Source organism: Apus apus, chromosome 1 (assembly GCF_020740795.1).
Source record: "Apus apus isolate bApuApu2 chromosome 1, bApuApu2.pri.cur, whole genome shotgun sequence".
In the NCBI taxonomy this organism is placed as follows: domain Eukaryota; kingdom Metazoa; phylum Chordata; class Aves; order Apodiformes; family Apodidae; genus Apus; species Apus apus.
Window position 1 is genome coordinate 23,758,879 of NC_067282.1, and position 16,711 is coordinate 23,775,589.

Genomic DNA, 16,711 nt, shown 5'->3' on the forward strand with positions numbered 1-16,711 from the left:
AGTATGTAGTCTAATTCAAAGACTTAAAGTAAAACAAGCAAGGAAGAAGGGCTCAAGAGACCACTTCAGAGTTTCTGGGAAAAATCCTGGACAGAGCAAACCAAACCAAACCAAACCAAAAAATCATAAATAATATTAGAAGCATGTGAGTGATGTAAAAAAATTCCCATTCAAGACAGAACAGGAGTTTTGCAAGGAAGGTGTGCAGGGAAGACAAATTTATAATGAGGGCACAGAAACTCACTGGTTTGTTTAAGGAAGTGCTGTCTTTGTGATGATGTAACCTATGTCACCACCCCTTGAGAAATAACATGAACAGGATTTCAGACATCTATATAGATTTGGTTTTAAATCTCCAAATTTTTGCTTCCCCAGTTGAAATAGATGTTATTTTCAATTTAAGAACTCTACTTGGGCTTTAAATGTACCACTGATTACACACATCTGACAAGGAAAAAAAAGGTTGCCAAATTTAGATTTTATGAGAAAGCACAGGAAATATATGTGGGACTGGTCTAAGGGTGGAAACTCAGGGACCATACTGAATTCATAAATTGGACAGAACTATAATTTATCTTGTATCACTCAGAAAAGGCAAATGCTGTATGTCTTTGGAAAAAAGAAAGCTTATTTTTTTGTTTTAATGGGCACCATTATGTAAATTGTTTTCAGCAGTTTATTCCACTTGTAAGAGAGTTGGCAGCATACACAAGCTGTGTTTTTTCCCTCTTCCCTCCAGTTGTTTACTGTCCATGTACGTGGATGTTTGTTAATTAGAATGAAACAAGATGTTCAACAATTACCACTTAAAGGCATCTAACAATTATCGAAGAGGAGATTGAGACACTGTCTTGCCTCCTGGTGACTGACTGCAAGGGCCAGCCTGAACAAGGTGGCAGTCCTTCTTCCTTTTCTAGACAGCAAATAGGAGATTTGCAGTCAGTCACAAGGACATTCACTTAGGCATGCCTCTTCAGTGTAGATCTTAATCACTATTTGACTATGAACTCTAGTGACAAAGATTTAGCCAGGATCCCCATCAGGGTTCTATGTGCCTGTATCTGTACAGCTGAGGGGACTTGTTTGTTATACTATTTTTAAGTCCAAGGCTTAGCAGTAATGATTGCTTTTGACAACATTTTTATGCCATGCTGTCTTCATTTAGTTAATTTCTTTCCACTAGAAAGACGTTTTTCCACAGCCCCATTTCTAAGCAATAACAATAAGTAACTTGACAATTACACACATTTCCTTGAACCAGAGTCATGGGGTAGAGTTTTCAGTCTGAATAGTAATGCATGGCTGCTACTAAAATTTCAGAGACAAGATAATCCTTTTTCTTGTTAATTCTAGGATGCTTCCCTAGAATTATACATACTTATTTACATAAGAAAAAAGAAAAATCAAACCCAGGACTGCTTCATTGCATCAGTACCGTTTTTGAGATGTTTTGACACATTCTCTGAGATTTACTAGGTAATTTCACGTGCTTGCCTGGCAATTTATAATCCATTATTTTGTACTACAAGCTGCATCCTTGAGTTTATTTTATAGCACAGACATAAAATAAACTAAATTACAACAGCCCCTGGCCTCTCTCTTTTATCTATGGCAATGACCTTCAGTAAACAGAATTCAAGGGATGTTGTGCAAGCATTTTGATATATTTATTTTAATGGGGATGTTTCTGAGTAAAAGACGAAGCAAGCCTTGGCTTAGGGTAGAGTAAGAACGCTATTATTTAATAAACCACGTGCCACGAGTGTCTCAGGATCAGTATTGCCTCAAAAGGTGCACTGTTTTGGAACCATCTTTGTGCCTTGGTTTTCTAATATTAGCTGCTGAGAAAAAACGGTAAAAATCTTCCTTATTTCTCTAATCTGATGCAGCTCCACAGTAAAGTTGGGATATGTATGAAATACAGCACAAATTCCCACTCAGCTAAGGCTGGAATTAATCCCCCCAAATTGGAGATAGAGTAGTATTAAAGGAGATAATTAAGTAATGTATACCATAATTTTTATGTTAACATGGACATCATTGTTCCAGTTCTATTGTTTTTCATTTAATTAGCAATCAGAAATCAATGCAGGAACTCTGTGTTATAAGCTCCAGAAGTAAAAGCAGAACTGCAGATAAAGAAAAACAGAACAGACTGGATAAAAGACTAGGGCTCCACTCAATTTTTCAAGGCATGGAAAATAGCCTTAAAAAGATGGAGGAGGAGAGAGGAAGGAAAGGTATGCCTGACCTGCAGTTTAAGATGAATGTATACTGCAAGGTCAGGAATGTTGGAATTCTGAGGGTTTGTTTTACCTACTGTTTGGAGTCACTTCGCATTTTTGTACTAGAGCTGAACTTCTCAAATTATAAGCATGTTTAGCTCCAGGCATTTGGTTTGTCACTGGCTGGGAGCAGGGGGAAAACCTTGCTTATTCTCCAGACTAGTGAGAACTCATTTGGAAAGCTTTCTGTTCCCCCAGTTCCAAAAAAAAACAACAGCTAATCTACTCAACCTTTTTTTTTCCTCTTTATTTTCTTTTTTTTTTTTTTTTTTCCTTGAAAGTTTATAGTTGGATGATTCTTATTACAGAGCTTTTTTCATTTTGTCCTAAATATTCTTATGTTTTCATTTTGGACATTGGTCTGCAGAGCATTATGATGTATAACAGTACAGATATAACAAAATCTATGTATTTTATTTTAATATACACAAAGGGCTGGAGCACCTCTGCTATGAAGACAGGCTGAGAGAGTTTGGGCTGGTCAGCCTGGAGAAGGGAAGGCTCTGGGGAGACCTTATAGGGGCCTTCCAGTACTTGAAAGGGGCTACAGGAAAGCTGGGGAGGGGCTTTTCATCAGAGAAGATAGTGATAGGATAAGGGGTAATGGTTTTAAACTGAGAGAGGAGAGATTTAATTTAGACATCAAGAAGAAATTCTTCACCACAAGGGTAGTAAGGCACTGGAACAGATTACCTGGGAAGGCTGTGGATGCCCCCTCCCTGGAGGTGTTTAAATCCAGGTTGGATGAGGCTTGTGCAGCCTGGTCTAGTGTGAGGTGTCCCTGCTTATAGAAGGGAGGTTGGAATCTGATGATCCTTAAGGTCCCTTCCAACCTTAATCATTCTATGATTCTATGATACACCAGATTGCAACCTATTCTACATATTATTTTAGTGAAATAAGAACACAGAAAACACTGTTAGTTATCAGAAGCAGTGCTGTGACTTAGGTGGTGTAAGGCTACAGCGTCACTATACTAAAAAAGGTCATTTTCAGCATGAAGAAGTATACTCTGCTCTCAGAGTTAACCTGAGCTCTATCCCTTTGGAACAGTCCATAGACTCAGGGAATATATGCTGTATGTGGGATGATATGTGATCTTGTAGGAACTGGGGAAACTGAGCCAATGTTCCCATTTTAAAAAGCATGGTAAAATAGAAAAGCAGAATTTGAAGTTCAGACTAATAGAAGTGTGGTCAATCTGAAGTAATAGATTTGTCTAATGTAAAAAGCTAGTATACTTCCACAGTAGGTTTATATGCTTAATTATGCAATTCATATTAATTATCACTGTGTAACAAATTATGCAACTCCTGTTCTTGTAACCAACCTTAAATAATACCACTGATTTAAAACACACTTAGAATAAAAGAGTAGCTTGTATTACCTCCATGTGTTTTTCTTCCTTGTCATGGTCCTTCAGTGCCTTTTCAGAATGATCATCACAGTCGTCTAAATGACAGATGTGTTGATATTTAGTAAGTTCATGCTTAGCTTTCTTTCTGTGATAAACATTCCTTCTATGAAGACCATTGAAAAACACCTCATACATTGGCAGTTCTGTAAACAGATCTTTATCTCTACCGTCTGCTTCTTCCCCTTCAGATGAAAAATCTTCTGCATCTTCTGCCTCACAAATATGGAGTTTAGTATTAGCTTCATGTGATAAAAATCCAAAATCAGAAAATGTGATAGCACATGGTTTGTGTTTTATAACTCTGACCTCATGAATCTTTTCTGGTTTCTTGTCTGAAAATTTTGCTGTACGCGCTGACCATTCTGTGTGCAAGGGAAGGTTTAAAGGATCTTCCTTTGGCTTGTGCCTTGCAGAATAGAGTAATTCTTCACAAAGGTGCTTTGTTTCCGACTGACAGGTGGCACTGACACAGCCTGCAGCCATGTCAGGTTGCAAGGATCCCTCATTGTGGTCCAAGAACGAAGACAGCAAAGTCAACTCAGATTCCAGTAAAACATTTGGAAGTTCAGATGGACTTGCCTGTTCTGTCTTTCTTTGGTATTCTTCATGCTTTGCTTCCTTTGGAGTCTCCAGGCATGTGGCAGATGCAAGATTAGGTGAGCTCTGTTCTTCATAGATGTTAGTTTCCATTCCAATGAGTTTCATCCATCAGAGATCAAAACTAGTTCAATCTTGGGTTTCTTAAGAAACATAACTCTGCGTGTGTAGCCAGAAAAAATGCTTATTTTTGCAAAAGCTTGATCACACAATCCTCATTAACACTCGGATTCTCATACAAAATGTCTGAATCCTCTCTGCTCCTGAAAAACAAAAATAAATACATAAATAAAAATTGACAGTGACATGCTTGCATTGGAGTGCATCAGCAAAAGAAATCCTGAAACATTAAATTCTCATATCAGATTTACTTGAAGGTCTCTTAAAAAATATTTGATGTATGCAGATTAAATAAGCTTAAAACTTGAGAACCTTGACTTGTTTACCTTAGAGACTAGGAAAGAACTGGCAAATGCCAAAACGGTTTTTAAATATTGACTCTATGTCAATTGTTGACACAATGGCTCAGAATCACTCAAAGCTATGTTAGGTATATGCTTGTTATCAAGTCGTAATTCTGTTCACTATATTTTAATTGTCTGTTAAATAATTGAAAACTTTCACAGTGTTTTGATAGAGCTACTAAAATGTGATCAGGAGGAGCAGGGAGCCAAAGTAATTGACAGAAAAGAAATAAGATTTCAATATAGGTCGAATTTTCTGTCTCTCAGCTTCTGTGTGTTGCCAAGGAAGTGCAGAACCTGCCCACTTCCAATAGATTTGCAGAGCAAAAAGTGGAGGCTAAAAACAACAGAGTTTCAGTAGTACATCAGAGTTGGGCATGTCCGGTTTAAATCAGTCTCAACTTCTGTGCTCACATCCAGGCTGTGCACATCCAACACATGGGAAGAAGGGAGCAGCTGAAGAACCAGTCTTGCATCACTGAATAGCTACATCCACCCATATATGTAATTTACTTTTGTAACAGATTGAATATTGATAGTATTTATTTTAATGATTGTTTCACTACTCCATCTGCGAGACAGCAAAGCAGAACAGAAGCTTTTAAAAATAAAAAGAGACACTTAAGACTTTGATGCATGTGGCAAACCTGTCAGTGATGAGGAAGACATGTCAGAAGGCAGCGCTGTGATTGTCACAGTGGGAAGCAGGCAAAGTTAAGATGCTGGCATGTGACATGCTTCTCACTGCATGTGCCATAAACTGAGCAGAGTACACCAGGCAGAGATGTTTTAATGCTGGTTACTGTGTATTTTAGTGTTATAGACACACATGGGATAATAGAAAGAATACTGTTGCAGGTAATTTGGATTTATTATGTTACCTTTGTCATCAGAACTGCAGCTGTAAATGGTGTGAAAAGACAGGTACACACTGGTTAGGTAGGCTTCCTCTCAGCTACGGCTAGCTAATTAAAAACCAGACATGATTGTAAGCAACTGTCTAGCCTCCTGCTGGAGTCAGTGGAGAGAGAAAAATGCTTCCAGAAGGTAAATGCTCTCACTTATCTTGGATACCTACTTTAACATGGGATGAGTCTCACTCCTGGCATGACTGTCTTACCAAAACCATGGAGGAAGTCTAGACAACAAGCTTAAACTGATCACCTAGCTTTTAGAGGGACAAATAAAGGCAAGAAGATTCTCACCCCATATCTTTGTTACACAATAATAATTGATTACATTGTCTATGCATGAATTAGAAACTTACTTGTGAAGCCTTCATTTTCTCAGCTTCACTGCCTACACAGATGTGACTTCACTGTCAGAAGTGCCAGACACTCATGGTTCTCCCTAGCATTAAGTGAACTAATTGAGCAAAGTGCCTTTGAGAAAAACCCACAAAACCCCCCACATTCCCACATTTGTAGAGAATGACTGGAATAACTAACATTTCACATAATATTTTGTATATTTTGGGCACAGTGAAAAAGCCTCCTGCCATTATCTGTGCTTCACTCTGGGCCATCACCTTTGTTTTTCAGTCCCTGCCCCTCTCTGCTAGAAGACATGCTGCTAGCACCCACACTCTCATGGTGTGGACTCAAGTATAAGCAAAGAAGATTCACCTAGAAGATTCACCAAGAGGCTGCAAAAGAACTTTGGCCTGGCTGCCCACACCAGGCTGTTGCCATGAGGTGAGAGGATGGGTTATGTTCACCAGCCCTTGCTGCTGGTGGCTGCTGTGTTCCTCATCTATTGGTAGATCCAGCAAAAGAAGCAATGCTCAGGTCTCCTAGTCTCCCCATAGACTCCCAGATTCATCCTTTCCTATTTTCACTCCTCTTTTTCTGGCAGAAATTGCTCATCCTTGGCCTGCTCCCTGGACCCTATTTAGTTCTGGTAATGCTGCCAAGCAGGCTCTGCTGTGGTGACACCTGCAAGAATACACCTCTGTGTACAAAGGACCACCTTTGCTGTCATAAACTCAAAATACAGCATAAAACACTTCAGAAGAAGCTACAAAAATTCTGCAGTAGGCAAGCGTGGGATGAGCAAATTACATGTTTCTAATTTCTAGTATTTTAGGATGATGCTTTAGACTCCAAAACATGAATTAGCATGCCTGTGAAAATGTGTATTTTTCATTATCTCTGCATATTCTTATCATCTAAAATAAATGCCCAGCTTCTTTTAAAATTTTCCTAAGTTCTTTCTCTCAAATGATTTTCAGTTTTACAGAATATGGTGTGAAGCTGTATTTTTCACAGTTTAATTGCAAAAGGTGTGAAAAAACTTTTCCTTTTATTCTATTTTCTTACTCCATTGGAATTTATATATTTTTAATTTATTCATTTATTCATTTATTTATTTATTTATTTTTTTCCCTGTTATGAGACTGGAACAAAGAAAGCATGAAAGAGCAGGTTGTTTCTGTGCAAGTATGGCAAGAAATCTCTGAAGAGGAAGTGGTAAGAAGAGAGAGTGGGAGTTTACCCTTATTTCTCCTGTGGAACATCTTTCTTTACTCAGTCTGGCAGTGACAGGGAATAAAACTCCACTCTTATACAAGAGACCAAATTCCATATTTTATAAAGAGCTACACAGAGACATTTATAGCCCCTAAAAATGGAGCATTTTTGGCAAAGCTGTGGATTTGGAAATCCTGGCCATAGCAAAATGTGTAACTCAGAGAGGTCTGAACATTCAGAGCTAAAACTGTACATGCTAGAAAAGGCCTGTAACACAGCCCTGCAAAATAAGATAATTTTTGCCACAGTTCTCAGTGTATGCACTTACAAGTTCTGAAAAATAATAATGCTTCTGGAAAAGGTCTTCAAGTCTTTATAAATAGGGAAATTACTTTCATATGCATACGTAATTCTAAATATATACTGTAGCATTAGCTCTATTGATAGGCGCTGGTGTAAGTAAAGATGTTGAGTAATAAAAGTCTCTCACATATACGTGTGGGTTTTGCCAACTAGAAGGGAAATGTGGGGGCTATCACAGCTAACTGCCCAACCAAAACTGACTCAAAAACAGCTTAAGGAAGAGCACAGAAAAAGCAATGCAGGATTTTTTATTTTAAGCTAAAATGTGAAACGCATATCTGGGTGTAGCAACTTCAGCTTTTTACACACGTGACTAAAACTTACAACCTGAATTTTATTTTCTAAGGAAAGCTCCTTACAAATCAGCAGTAAATTAATACAGACTTGTGATACAGCTAGTGAAAAGCTGTGCAGGGAAATTCCCATATGGTCTGGCACATGCAAATGTGTATCTGCAGACCCACAGAAAAAGTTTTGTGTATAATGCTCTATTGACTTGATTTTCTTTTGGCCAGACAACCAAAATTTGTGTTAAAACCTACCATATTTCGCACAAAGATCACATAAAAGGCATATACTAGAGTTAACCGCTAAACAGGAGGATTTTATAGGTAACTTAATATTCATAGACTAATTTATATTTTCTTGAGTCAATATAAGGAGAATTGTTTTCTGGGACAAATTATTACTCTTTGTTTCATAGGGTTACCATAATAGCAAATCCCCTAGACTAACTTTTCAAACATCGCTTAAATTAGTGAATTTCAATAATCATGATGTATTTTGGCTTTACAGAACATGTGAATGTGTGGGATGTTCTTGTCTCCTTAAACTCAGTTTAAACTGGAACTGAAATTGTAAACCAGCAAATCAGTCTTGGCTGGAACAGTACGCAACTTATCTAAAATATTGAGTTTTTACCCCTCAGCCCCTAATGCCTTTCTTTCCCTTTCACAATGACTTTGCTTAATACTTCCCATTGACTTAAGCTTCCCCTGAAAATATTAAGCAAACAATCTAAGAGAATGTGAGAGACACAAAGAGAAAATTAGGAAATTAGGATTTTTTTTTTTTTTTCCTGAGGATTTTTTTACCTGTTTTGCAAGGTAACCCCATATTTTTCCAATTCAGTTAATTTCCACAAGCGTAACAACAGGAACTCAGTTAGTAGCCAAAAGATCCTCCAAGCGTTGGGGCAGAACAGACAAAGAAGTGAGCAGATCCTTAACAAAAGGCATTTCAGCTTGCTTGCTGCACAAGAACTCTGTCAACAGAAGTATGTGTGAGAATCCCTGAGGCGAAAACAGCTTTCTGCAAGCACTGGCCAAATTATTCACGGAAAAAAGACAGAAAAAAACATAGGAGAGTGGAGAAAAAAATAAAAAGACAGAGCGCGAGCATGCTTCACAGGAACACCAGGCACTTCTAAAAATACAGCGTGACCTCATTCTTCACATTATGGCAGACTTTTAACATTGTGCTTTGCTTTATCACCTGGTGCACCTGGAGTCAGGTTCCCACTGCACACACTCAACTTTGGATGTTGTCAGGTTTGAAAAGGCAGGCTATGAAATGCCTTTTGATGTAGTATAAAGCCAGTATAAAGGAGTACCAAAATTAGCTTTCCATGTCACTTGCAAATTCTATTTATTTTTTGCCTGTGTTTCTTCAAGATCTACATTTGCTGCCAAGGTTTCATGAGTCTTCCCTTCTCTATATATATTAACAGGATCCTATCTTGCAGACAGGCTCCTGCATACGCTGTGAAGCATAGTTATAGTGCAGGTTACTGAACACGTGAGATTCTGCGTGTAATCATAAATCAGTTATTTGCAAATCTAGCCTGGAAAGGAAAAGGTTGAACTGTCATTGGAAATACAGGGTGAGAAGACTCGTGAGTTGTAGTTCAATTCTAGAAGTGTTTTTTCTGTATTGCTCTTGATTTGAGCAAACAGCAAAAATTGAAAAGCTGCAGTACCCTTCTGCTTGTGTAATGGATCTTGCATGCTAGCAGCAGTAGATTACATTTTTCACCTTGAGATACCCAGGCACAGATACTTGATGCAGATGCTGCCAAATCCATGTCCCTCCTGACTCATTTCGGTGATTGAGTGAAGCAGCACTTAGATGCTGGTCTCTCTTGCACCTCATGCACCTGATTGCTTTTGCTGAAATTAAACAGTATTTTAGTCAGCAAAGAACGTGGCATATTTATGAAGGAGTCACTCAGCAAATGAAGCCACATCGAGGCAACTGTTTTACAGGAATTACTTTGTATGACAGTTTAGTGAGGCTTGTCACAACTAAGAAGTGTTTGTTATCCCAGGACAGCTATACTACCAAGTCTCTCTTTAGTTTTGCCATGTCTGTCCCCACCTCCACCACAGCAGAAGCTCATTTTACATTGCCAAGAAAAGTAAAGTATCTTCTCAAATGCAATAAACTACAATGATAAAGAGACACTTCACTAATTTAACTGTGCTTACATTCATGTTTGTCTTAGGTGCAACTGTTGGTCACAGACGTACTGTTTTCCAGCTATGCAGCTGGAAAATGCAGCTATGTCAGCAATTTATTTACAGCTGGAACTACTTGCAATATATAGGAGTTCCAGAAGGGATCATTGACACATTTTGTGGGATTAGCCAAGCCTGAGGTTGAGTTTAATCCAGCTAAGGTGTTAACATCCTGCTAGTGTGCTGACTCAGCTGTGTTTCACTCTGAAACAGCATTCTTAACAGCTCTGACATTGTCATCTTACCACCATGTGGGATCCATGGTGTGATTGCAACTAAGGTGAGAAAATACCCTCTGTAATACAATTATTGCCATTTCTAAGAACTTAGATCCATGGGCAATTCTTAGTCCTCATAGTTTTACATAAAATGTAAAACTTTTATATTTACATAAATGAGCCTTCACTTTGTAAATGATTCTGCTCTGTGCAGCCCATGAACAGTACAGTTACAATCGTGACCAAAATCCAACAACAGGAGTATGTGAGAACCAGTAAAATGAAGGACGTGATTCTTCACACTTGGAAAAGTCTCATACTTGCATACCTGATGGCATCCATCCTCCCAAATGAAGGTACCAAAAAGGAGTCAGATATGAACAGGGAACTGAAGATATACGTCTTTCAGCACATCTCCAAGAACATGAATGATGCATCTGAAACTAGTAAGATCTGTCTTGCCTTCTGCCATTACACTTCTAGCATTGCATTCAATATATTGCTTTTGCATTCCCTGTTCTGCCTCACATATTTTGTCTTGCATCTATGAAATGCAGTATCAAGCTCCTGGTGAAGTATTGGCCTGAGGTTTGTTTGACTACATGCATTAGAAGGCAATTTCAAGTGATTTAAGATTACAGTCTGAACTACTTGAGAAATTAAACCTGATGTGAATTTGTGCAAGATCCTGATACTCATAGGAAAGGAGTGAAAGGGGGAGGGGGTGTGTGCATATGCTTTTATCTAAAATCTTTGGTATTAAATGAAAAGCAGATTTTTTATATATATTGCCCTAGATTACTTTGGCTTTGTTTTTATACGAATGGTGCAATCAGCCTGAAACAGGAAGAGCAGCCAGTCATACACAGACACTGTTCATAAACAGAGGCCCCAAAACCAGAACCAACACCTAATAAATATTTTTAAAATAACACTGGCTAAACCACATGGGGGGGGGGGGGAAAGTCTGCCTCCCTTTAGGCTGAGGATCTTGGCATTGGTAAGATGCTAGCTCTTCATCTAATAGCAGCCAGTCCAAACCAAAGTTAGGAAACAGCCTTTCTGCAAGCAAAGACACACAGGTATGAGCTGCTTCTCCCTCCAATTTAATACTACCACTGCTTCTTCAGCCTGTAAAGTGAGTTCCATTACATATGTTCAAGAGATGCTCAATGGGCTGGCTGGAAATGAATCTTCATTTTGCACAAGAGGCTGGAAGAAACAAGTATCTCCTATTGGAAGACATCTTTATTAAGATGAACAGCTCAAGGGCCATATTCATTATATTTTTTTCAAGCTCATGAAGCCCACTTCAAGGGGTTTCCAATTTGCATTCATCCTCTGAGAAATTTTGCTGAACCCATGACACCCACCAGCAGCCAAAGACACTGGACAAAGGCAATTGTTTCAGCACTTCATAGGGCCAGAGACCGGTATAGATCTATATTTATTCTGTGGCTCATAATTCCTTAACAATGAAATAAATGAAGTTTTTTTAAGTTACTTCCTTCTTTGAAGAAGGAAAACATATCACTGCCTTGGATGCCTTCATGATAAAGTATCAATCCATATTAATTTCTCTTATAATCATTATTATCCACTGTCTGTATATCAGGAATCAGATGCTTGTGTCTGTTGTGACCACACAGCCAGTAGAAGCCATTTAAACAGGAATCAAAGTTTATCACACAAAGCTATTTCTTAATCACATCTAATCTTCCACCCATACAAATTGTTTTATTTACTAATTGTCATGATTGAATTTATATAATGAATGGAAGAGACAGAGGCTTCAACAGGCCTCATGGCTGAGGTTCAGCACTTACTTTAACAGGCTGAACTCTTCTTGCTAATTTTATTTATAGAGAAGAGTTGCATTTCATTAGAAGTGCCCACCCTTTTTCCCCTCAACTGAGTTATCTTAAACAGGGATAAACCAATTATCTTAACCAAACCACCACTCCTTGGAGCCCTTGATTTTCCCAGAATCTATTAAATTCCTGAAACAGCTCCAACAACTTTCATTAACTCTTTAGTGCTCATCTTTTGCTTCAAGCTTCCCTCACACCACCAAGTTAAAATTTAAGTTCTGATCCTACTCTTCAAAGTTGTTTCCATGCCTTGACTCTTGCTTCAGCTCACTCTGTCCTTGCCATTGGCAGCCATACCCACTGTAGGGGTGAAAGCCTGACATGGGGGAGAGACTTCCCTGCAACTGCCAGGATCCACTGTGCTCAGCTCATAGAATCATGGAATCATAGAACATGGAATCATGGAATCATAGAACCATGTCAGCTGTAATGAAGATAACTATACCATGTGGTATAGTTTGGGTGGGAAGGGAATTAAAGACCATCTAGTCCAACGCCTCCGCAGTGAGCAGGGACATCTTCAACTAGATCAGGTTGCTCAGAGCTCTGTCCAACCTGACCTTGAATGTTTCCAGGGATGGAACATCTATCACCTCCCTGGGCAACCTGCTCCAGTGTTTCACCACCATAACTGTAAAAAAAAAATAATTCTTCCTGAGACCTAGTATAAAACTACCATCTTTCAGTTTAAAACCATTATGCCTTGCCCTATTGCAACAAACCCTGCTAAAAAGTTTGTTTGTGAGAAACCGCAATAAAAATAAACATATCTTGCTGTTTTCTGAGAAAAGTATAAACAGAAAAAAACTCCACAGAACACTGCTGTTTGGGATAAGAACAGGCTCATGCCTCTGCAAAAATTCCCAGCTAGTTTGAAACCAGCCAGCCTGGGGAACTGGCTGCAATCAGACTGTGGTAGCTGCTGAACCATGCACAAGTTTATTAATTCTCCTCACAGGACTGGGCTGTTTCTAATTCCTAAACCAGCTCACTGAATACCTAAAGGAAAAAAAGGGGAAAATTCAATTGCTTAAACATAGGCTTCTCATGCCCTTTGAGACATCCTAGACTATCCCACCCAGCCTTCAGCTGCCAGCTCAGAGGTGTTAAGCTCCACCAACCCCTTTGACACACCTACTGCGTGGATGTTGGAGGACAGCAGAGTATCTCAAAGGGCACTACTAGACACCTGCAGGTAGGCACTTGTTTAGGCAAAAAAATTGTACCTTCAGTTTACTTAGTAGGTTATTCAGAGAATTCAACTTCAGGCACCTAGTTTTCATGACTAATTTAGTATTCTTAGGTAAGAGCCCTAGCCTCTCCTTTGCCTACATAAAAAGGGTATGTTCCTAGTGTATGCAGCTGGAAATAAGTACTATATTGCTTGAAAAAATAAATTATGTATGAGTCTCATGGTTAAGCTAAAAAGCTCCTGTAGAAAGCCAAATTGATCAAAATTGCCAGCACCTCTATGCTGTGTATGGACCCGCATCTGTGCTGCACTGCACTATTATGGAAAGTTTCAGGGCTAAATCGGAACCCACTCAGAAAACAAACAAGAACAAGTCCTTTAATGCCACGTGTATTGAGTCAGTTTGTGGCACATTGGCTCCCCAGGTTGGTACCCCCCATCAGTCTTTTAAGGTTTCTGCAGTGTTTTGGCAACTTGCTACATACATTTCTCAGTTGAAATACGCTGATGCTTAATGTAAGGCTGGTAAACAGCTTGAATAGACAGGGCTTTGATTTATGAACTGCATTAATATGGTAATGAGGGTGTTGGCTGGGCAATTAGTTTTAAATTGTATAAGCTCATACTAGCTCTTGTTATTATGAGTACAAAGGTTTGTCAGAACACCTCTGAGTTCAGTATCTCAGAATCCTCTGGCGTCTTTATACCTATTAGACCAGAACTGCAGCAAATTAAAGCTTTTGCTACACCTTCAGAATCTATTATCACTAAACCGTTGGTATGAAAATGTAAATAGATGCATTAATTTATTTTTTTTTTACTTTTTTTTTCAAGATGGTCTTTGCACTCCAGCAATGTCTTTATCACTCTCTCTGATCACCGTCTGTAATGAACGCTAAAGAAATGGTGATCCCTGCAGTAAATGCCCATTACTACAAAGGCCATGCAGGAGGGCAGACTCCTCCTCTCAAGAAGACCTGCTGGATGCATGAGATATAAATGGCAGCAAGGGAGGACCATGTCAGCTGTAACGAAGATAAGTTATTTCAGAGGGTTCAAAAATTATTTTGGAGGAACCTCTGGTGATCCCCACTTGTTCATGCCATAAGGCTAAGGTGAATCCTGCTCAATCAGTTTTGACCAATATTTTTTACAGATTACCCAATATATTTTTGTTTAATCTGAAAAGAAAAAAATAAATTAATTTATATTGGGGGGTTTTTACTCCTCTTGATTAATCTGTTTGATTTTTCAGAGCTTTCAGAAGAAAGAAGTATTCAAATATATTCCCTGTATACCTCATCATTCAAGTGATCAGATGAGTACTTCAGTATTTTCATCCTTTCTACATCTTGCTTCCCCATTTGATTTTTTGGTTTTGGCTTTTGGATGTTTTTTTGGGGGGTATTATTAAGTAATCAGTTAATGTGACGAAAATTCACAGTTCTTGTGAATACTTCCTTTTTTGGATAAGTTTATGTGGGTTTTGCCCAGTTATACCAGGAAAAGTCAAAGCATCCAGCAATACTTTAGTGACAGCTGCTTTAGAGGTATCCAAAATTTTATTTATGCAGAAAAGGAAGTGTTTCTGAAACCCAAGGTGCATATTTGAGGTGTGAATTGCTATTTTGAACAAATTCCTGGTTTGCCTTCCTGCTTTTCAGTTATTTCTTCTCGTCCCTTTTGAGATCTTCCAATAATTACTTACACCCATCTGTTTTCCAGTTTCAGTTCTTAAATTCCAGATTTTTACTTACCGAGATTTCTTGTTCTGATTGCTAAATTAAAGAGACGGTATCAGATGATCTTTTTTCCCCACAGAAGGAGTCTTTCTAGACTTTTTGTCAAATAACACCTGTCATTTTTTTGATAAACTAAAAAACCTAAACGTTTAAATGGCATAACAAAAGTAGTCTAAAAATATCTAAACTAGCTTTAAGCTTACAAGGTTAGGTCTCACAAATAATAAATCAGTGGAGCTGAGGCATACTTCTCTGGTACACTTTCTTTGGGGCATCCAAAGAGTTAACTCAATAGATCTTTTCATGGCACCTCAAATAAATATATGCCAAGTTCAGAGATCATTTACAAAAGTCTTCTCTGGATCCTCCATAAGTTTGGTTTTTTACAGTACAAATTTCTCCTGTTCGACTTCCTCAGATTTTCTCTACTCATGATGTCTTTCCACTACACAGGATAAAAATGCTTTGGGCATTTCCACATCACATTGCAGAATGAATCAGCAAACAGACACCACATCATATAAAACTGTGCAACCCACTGGTGGGTGCTGCTAGAAATTTTCAAGTGTCTACTACACCTGAAGCATAGTCCACAAATAAAGAAAGAGCTGGATATTGTTTTCCAGAAAGAAATTTGAAGTAAGAAGAATATCTGAAACTCTCACTTTATATGCAGACTCAAAGTTATATGAAGCAAAAGTGCAGGAAAATAATTTTTAAACTTTTTTTCTAGCTTTCCTTTCCTCCATAAGCCATTTCTTTCCAACCTTTAATAAATAAAAGTAAAAGATAAATTGAAATCTTAATCAAAAGGGATGTCCATTGCCTGGCAGGATGAAGCTCACACAGAACATGAAATTCAATTAATCTGATTCCCATGGAAACACAGTATGGATGCATACTCTGTTACAGAGTCCTTTAAACAAGCAGAATGGTTATTTCCAGGTTCTACATTCTATATAAGCATTCAGTCAAATGGTCAACACTCTCCTTCCTCTAGCCAAGGGCCTCTGCCACTCTATTCAAATGCATTAATCTCTGAGAAAGGTGGCATTTTTTATCTTCTCCTTTACAAGTACAAAGTATGTTGTGTCAAAATAAGAGAGATTTTCTTTCCTTCAGAGTGCTGCAGATGAGTCATTAATTCAGATACCAGAGAGGAGCAAATTATTTATTTTTTTCTCTTGAGACATGAAAAAGCTTAGTTGCCTTGACTGAGCTTCAGAAGTGTCACAAATTCAGTGTCAGTCTTCCCTGCTTAAAAGCACCCGCATGTTCATTTGTGCATATTGCACACACTTTTACAGATACTCTATTACGGTTCAGGCTGCCTGTGCCATCATGGTATGATTTAAAGATCTGTCAGCAAATCAATTTTTACTTCATCTGTGTGGTGATAAACATTCTGATTTCAAAATATCAAGCTCTCTTTGACTGTTTTTTCAAACAAGTTTTAGTCCCTGCTGTTCTTAAGAGAAGCTTGAAAATCAGAAGTGACTGTAACTAATGCAATATTAGTTCCCTGAGCTGAAGCGATGACAGGATGAAGCAGCTGTATGAAATATGGACTTCCCTGTA

At 38.3% G+C, this 16,711-nt stretch overlaps 1 protein-coding gene across 2 annotated transcripts in view; it reads right to left on the minus strand.

Annotated features, from left to right (window-relative positions):
• The window catches only part of STARD13 (StAR related lipid transfer domain containing 13), a 303,125-nt gene that overhangs the window by 248,663 nt on the left and 37,751 nt on the right, over nucleotides 1-16,711 (minus strand). For both annotated transcript variants that reach the window (XM_051630188.1, XM_051630178.1), the window contains exon 2: nucleotides 3,673-4,562. In XM_051630188.1, the coding sequence (XP_051486148.1) occupies nucleotides 3,673-4,407 (735 nt within the window). In that variant the 5' untranslated portion in view covers nucleotides 4,408-4,562. The remainder of the gene's footprint in view (nucleotides 1-3,672; nucleotides 4,563-16,711) is intronic.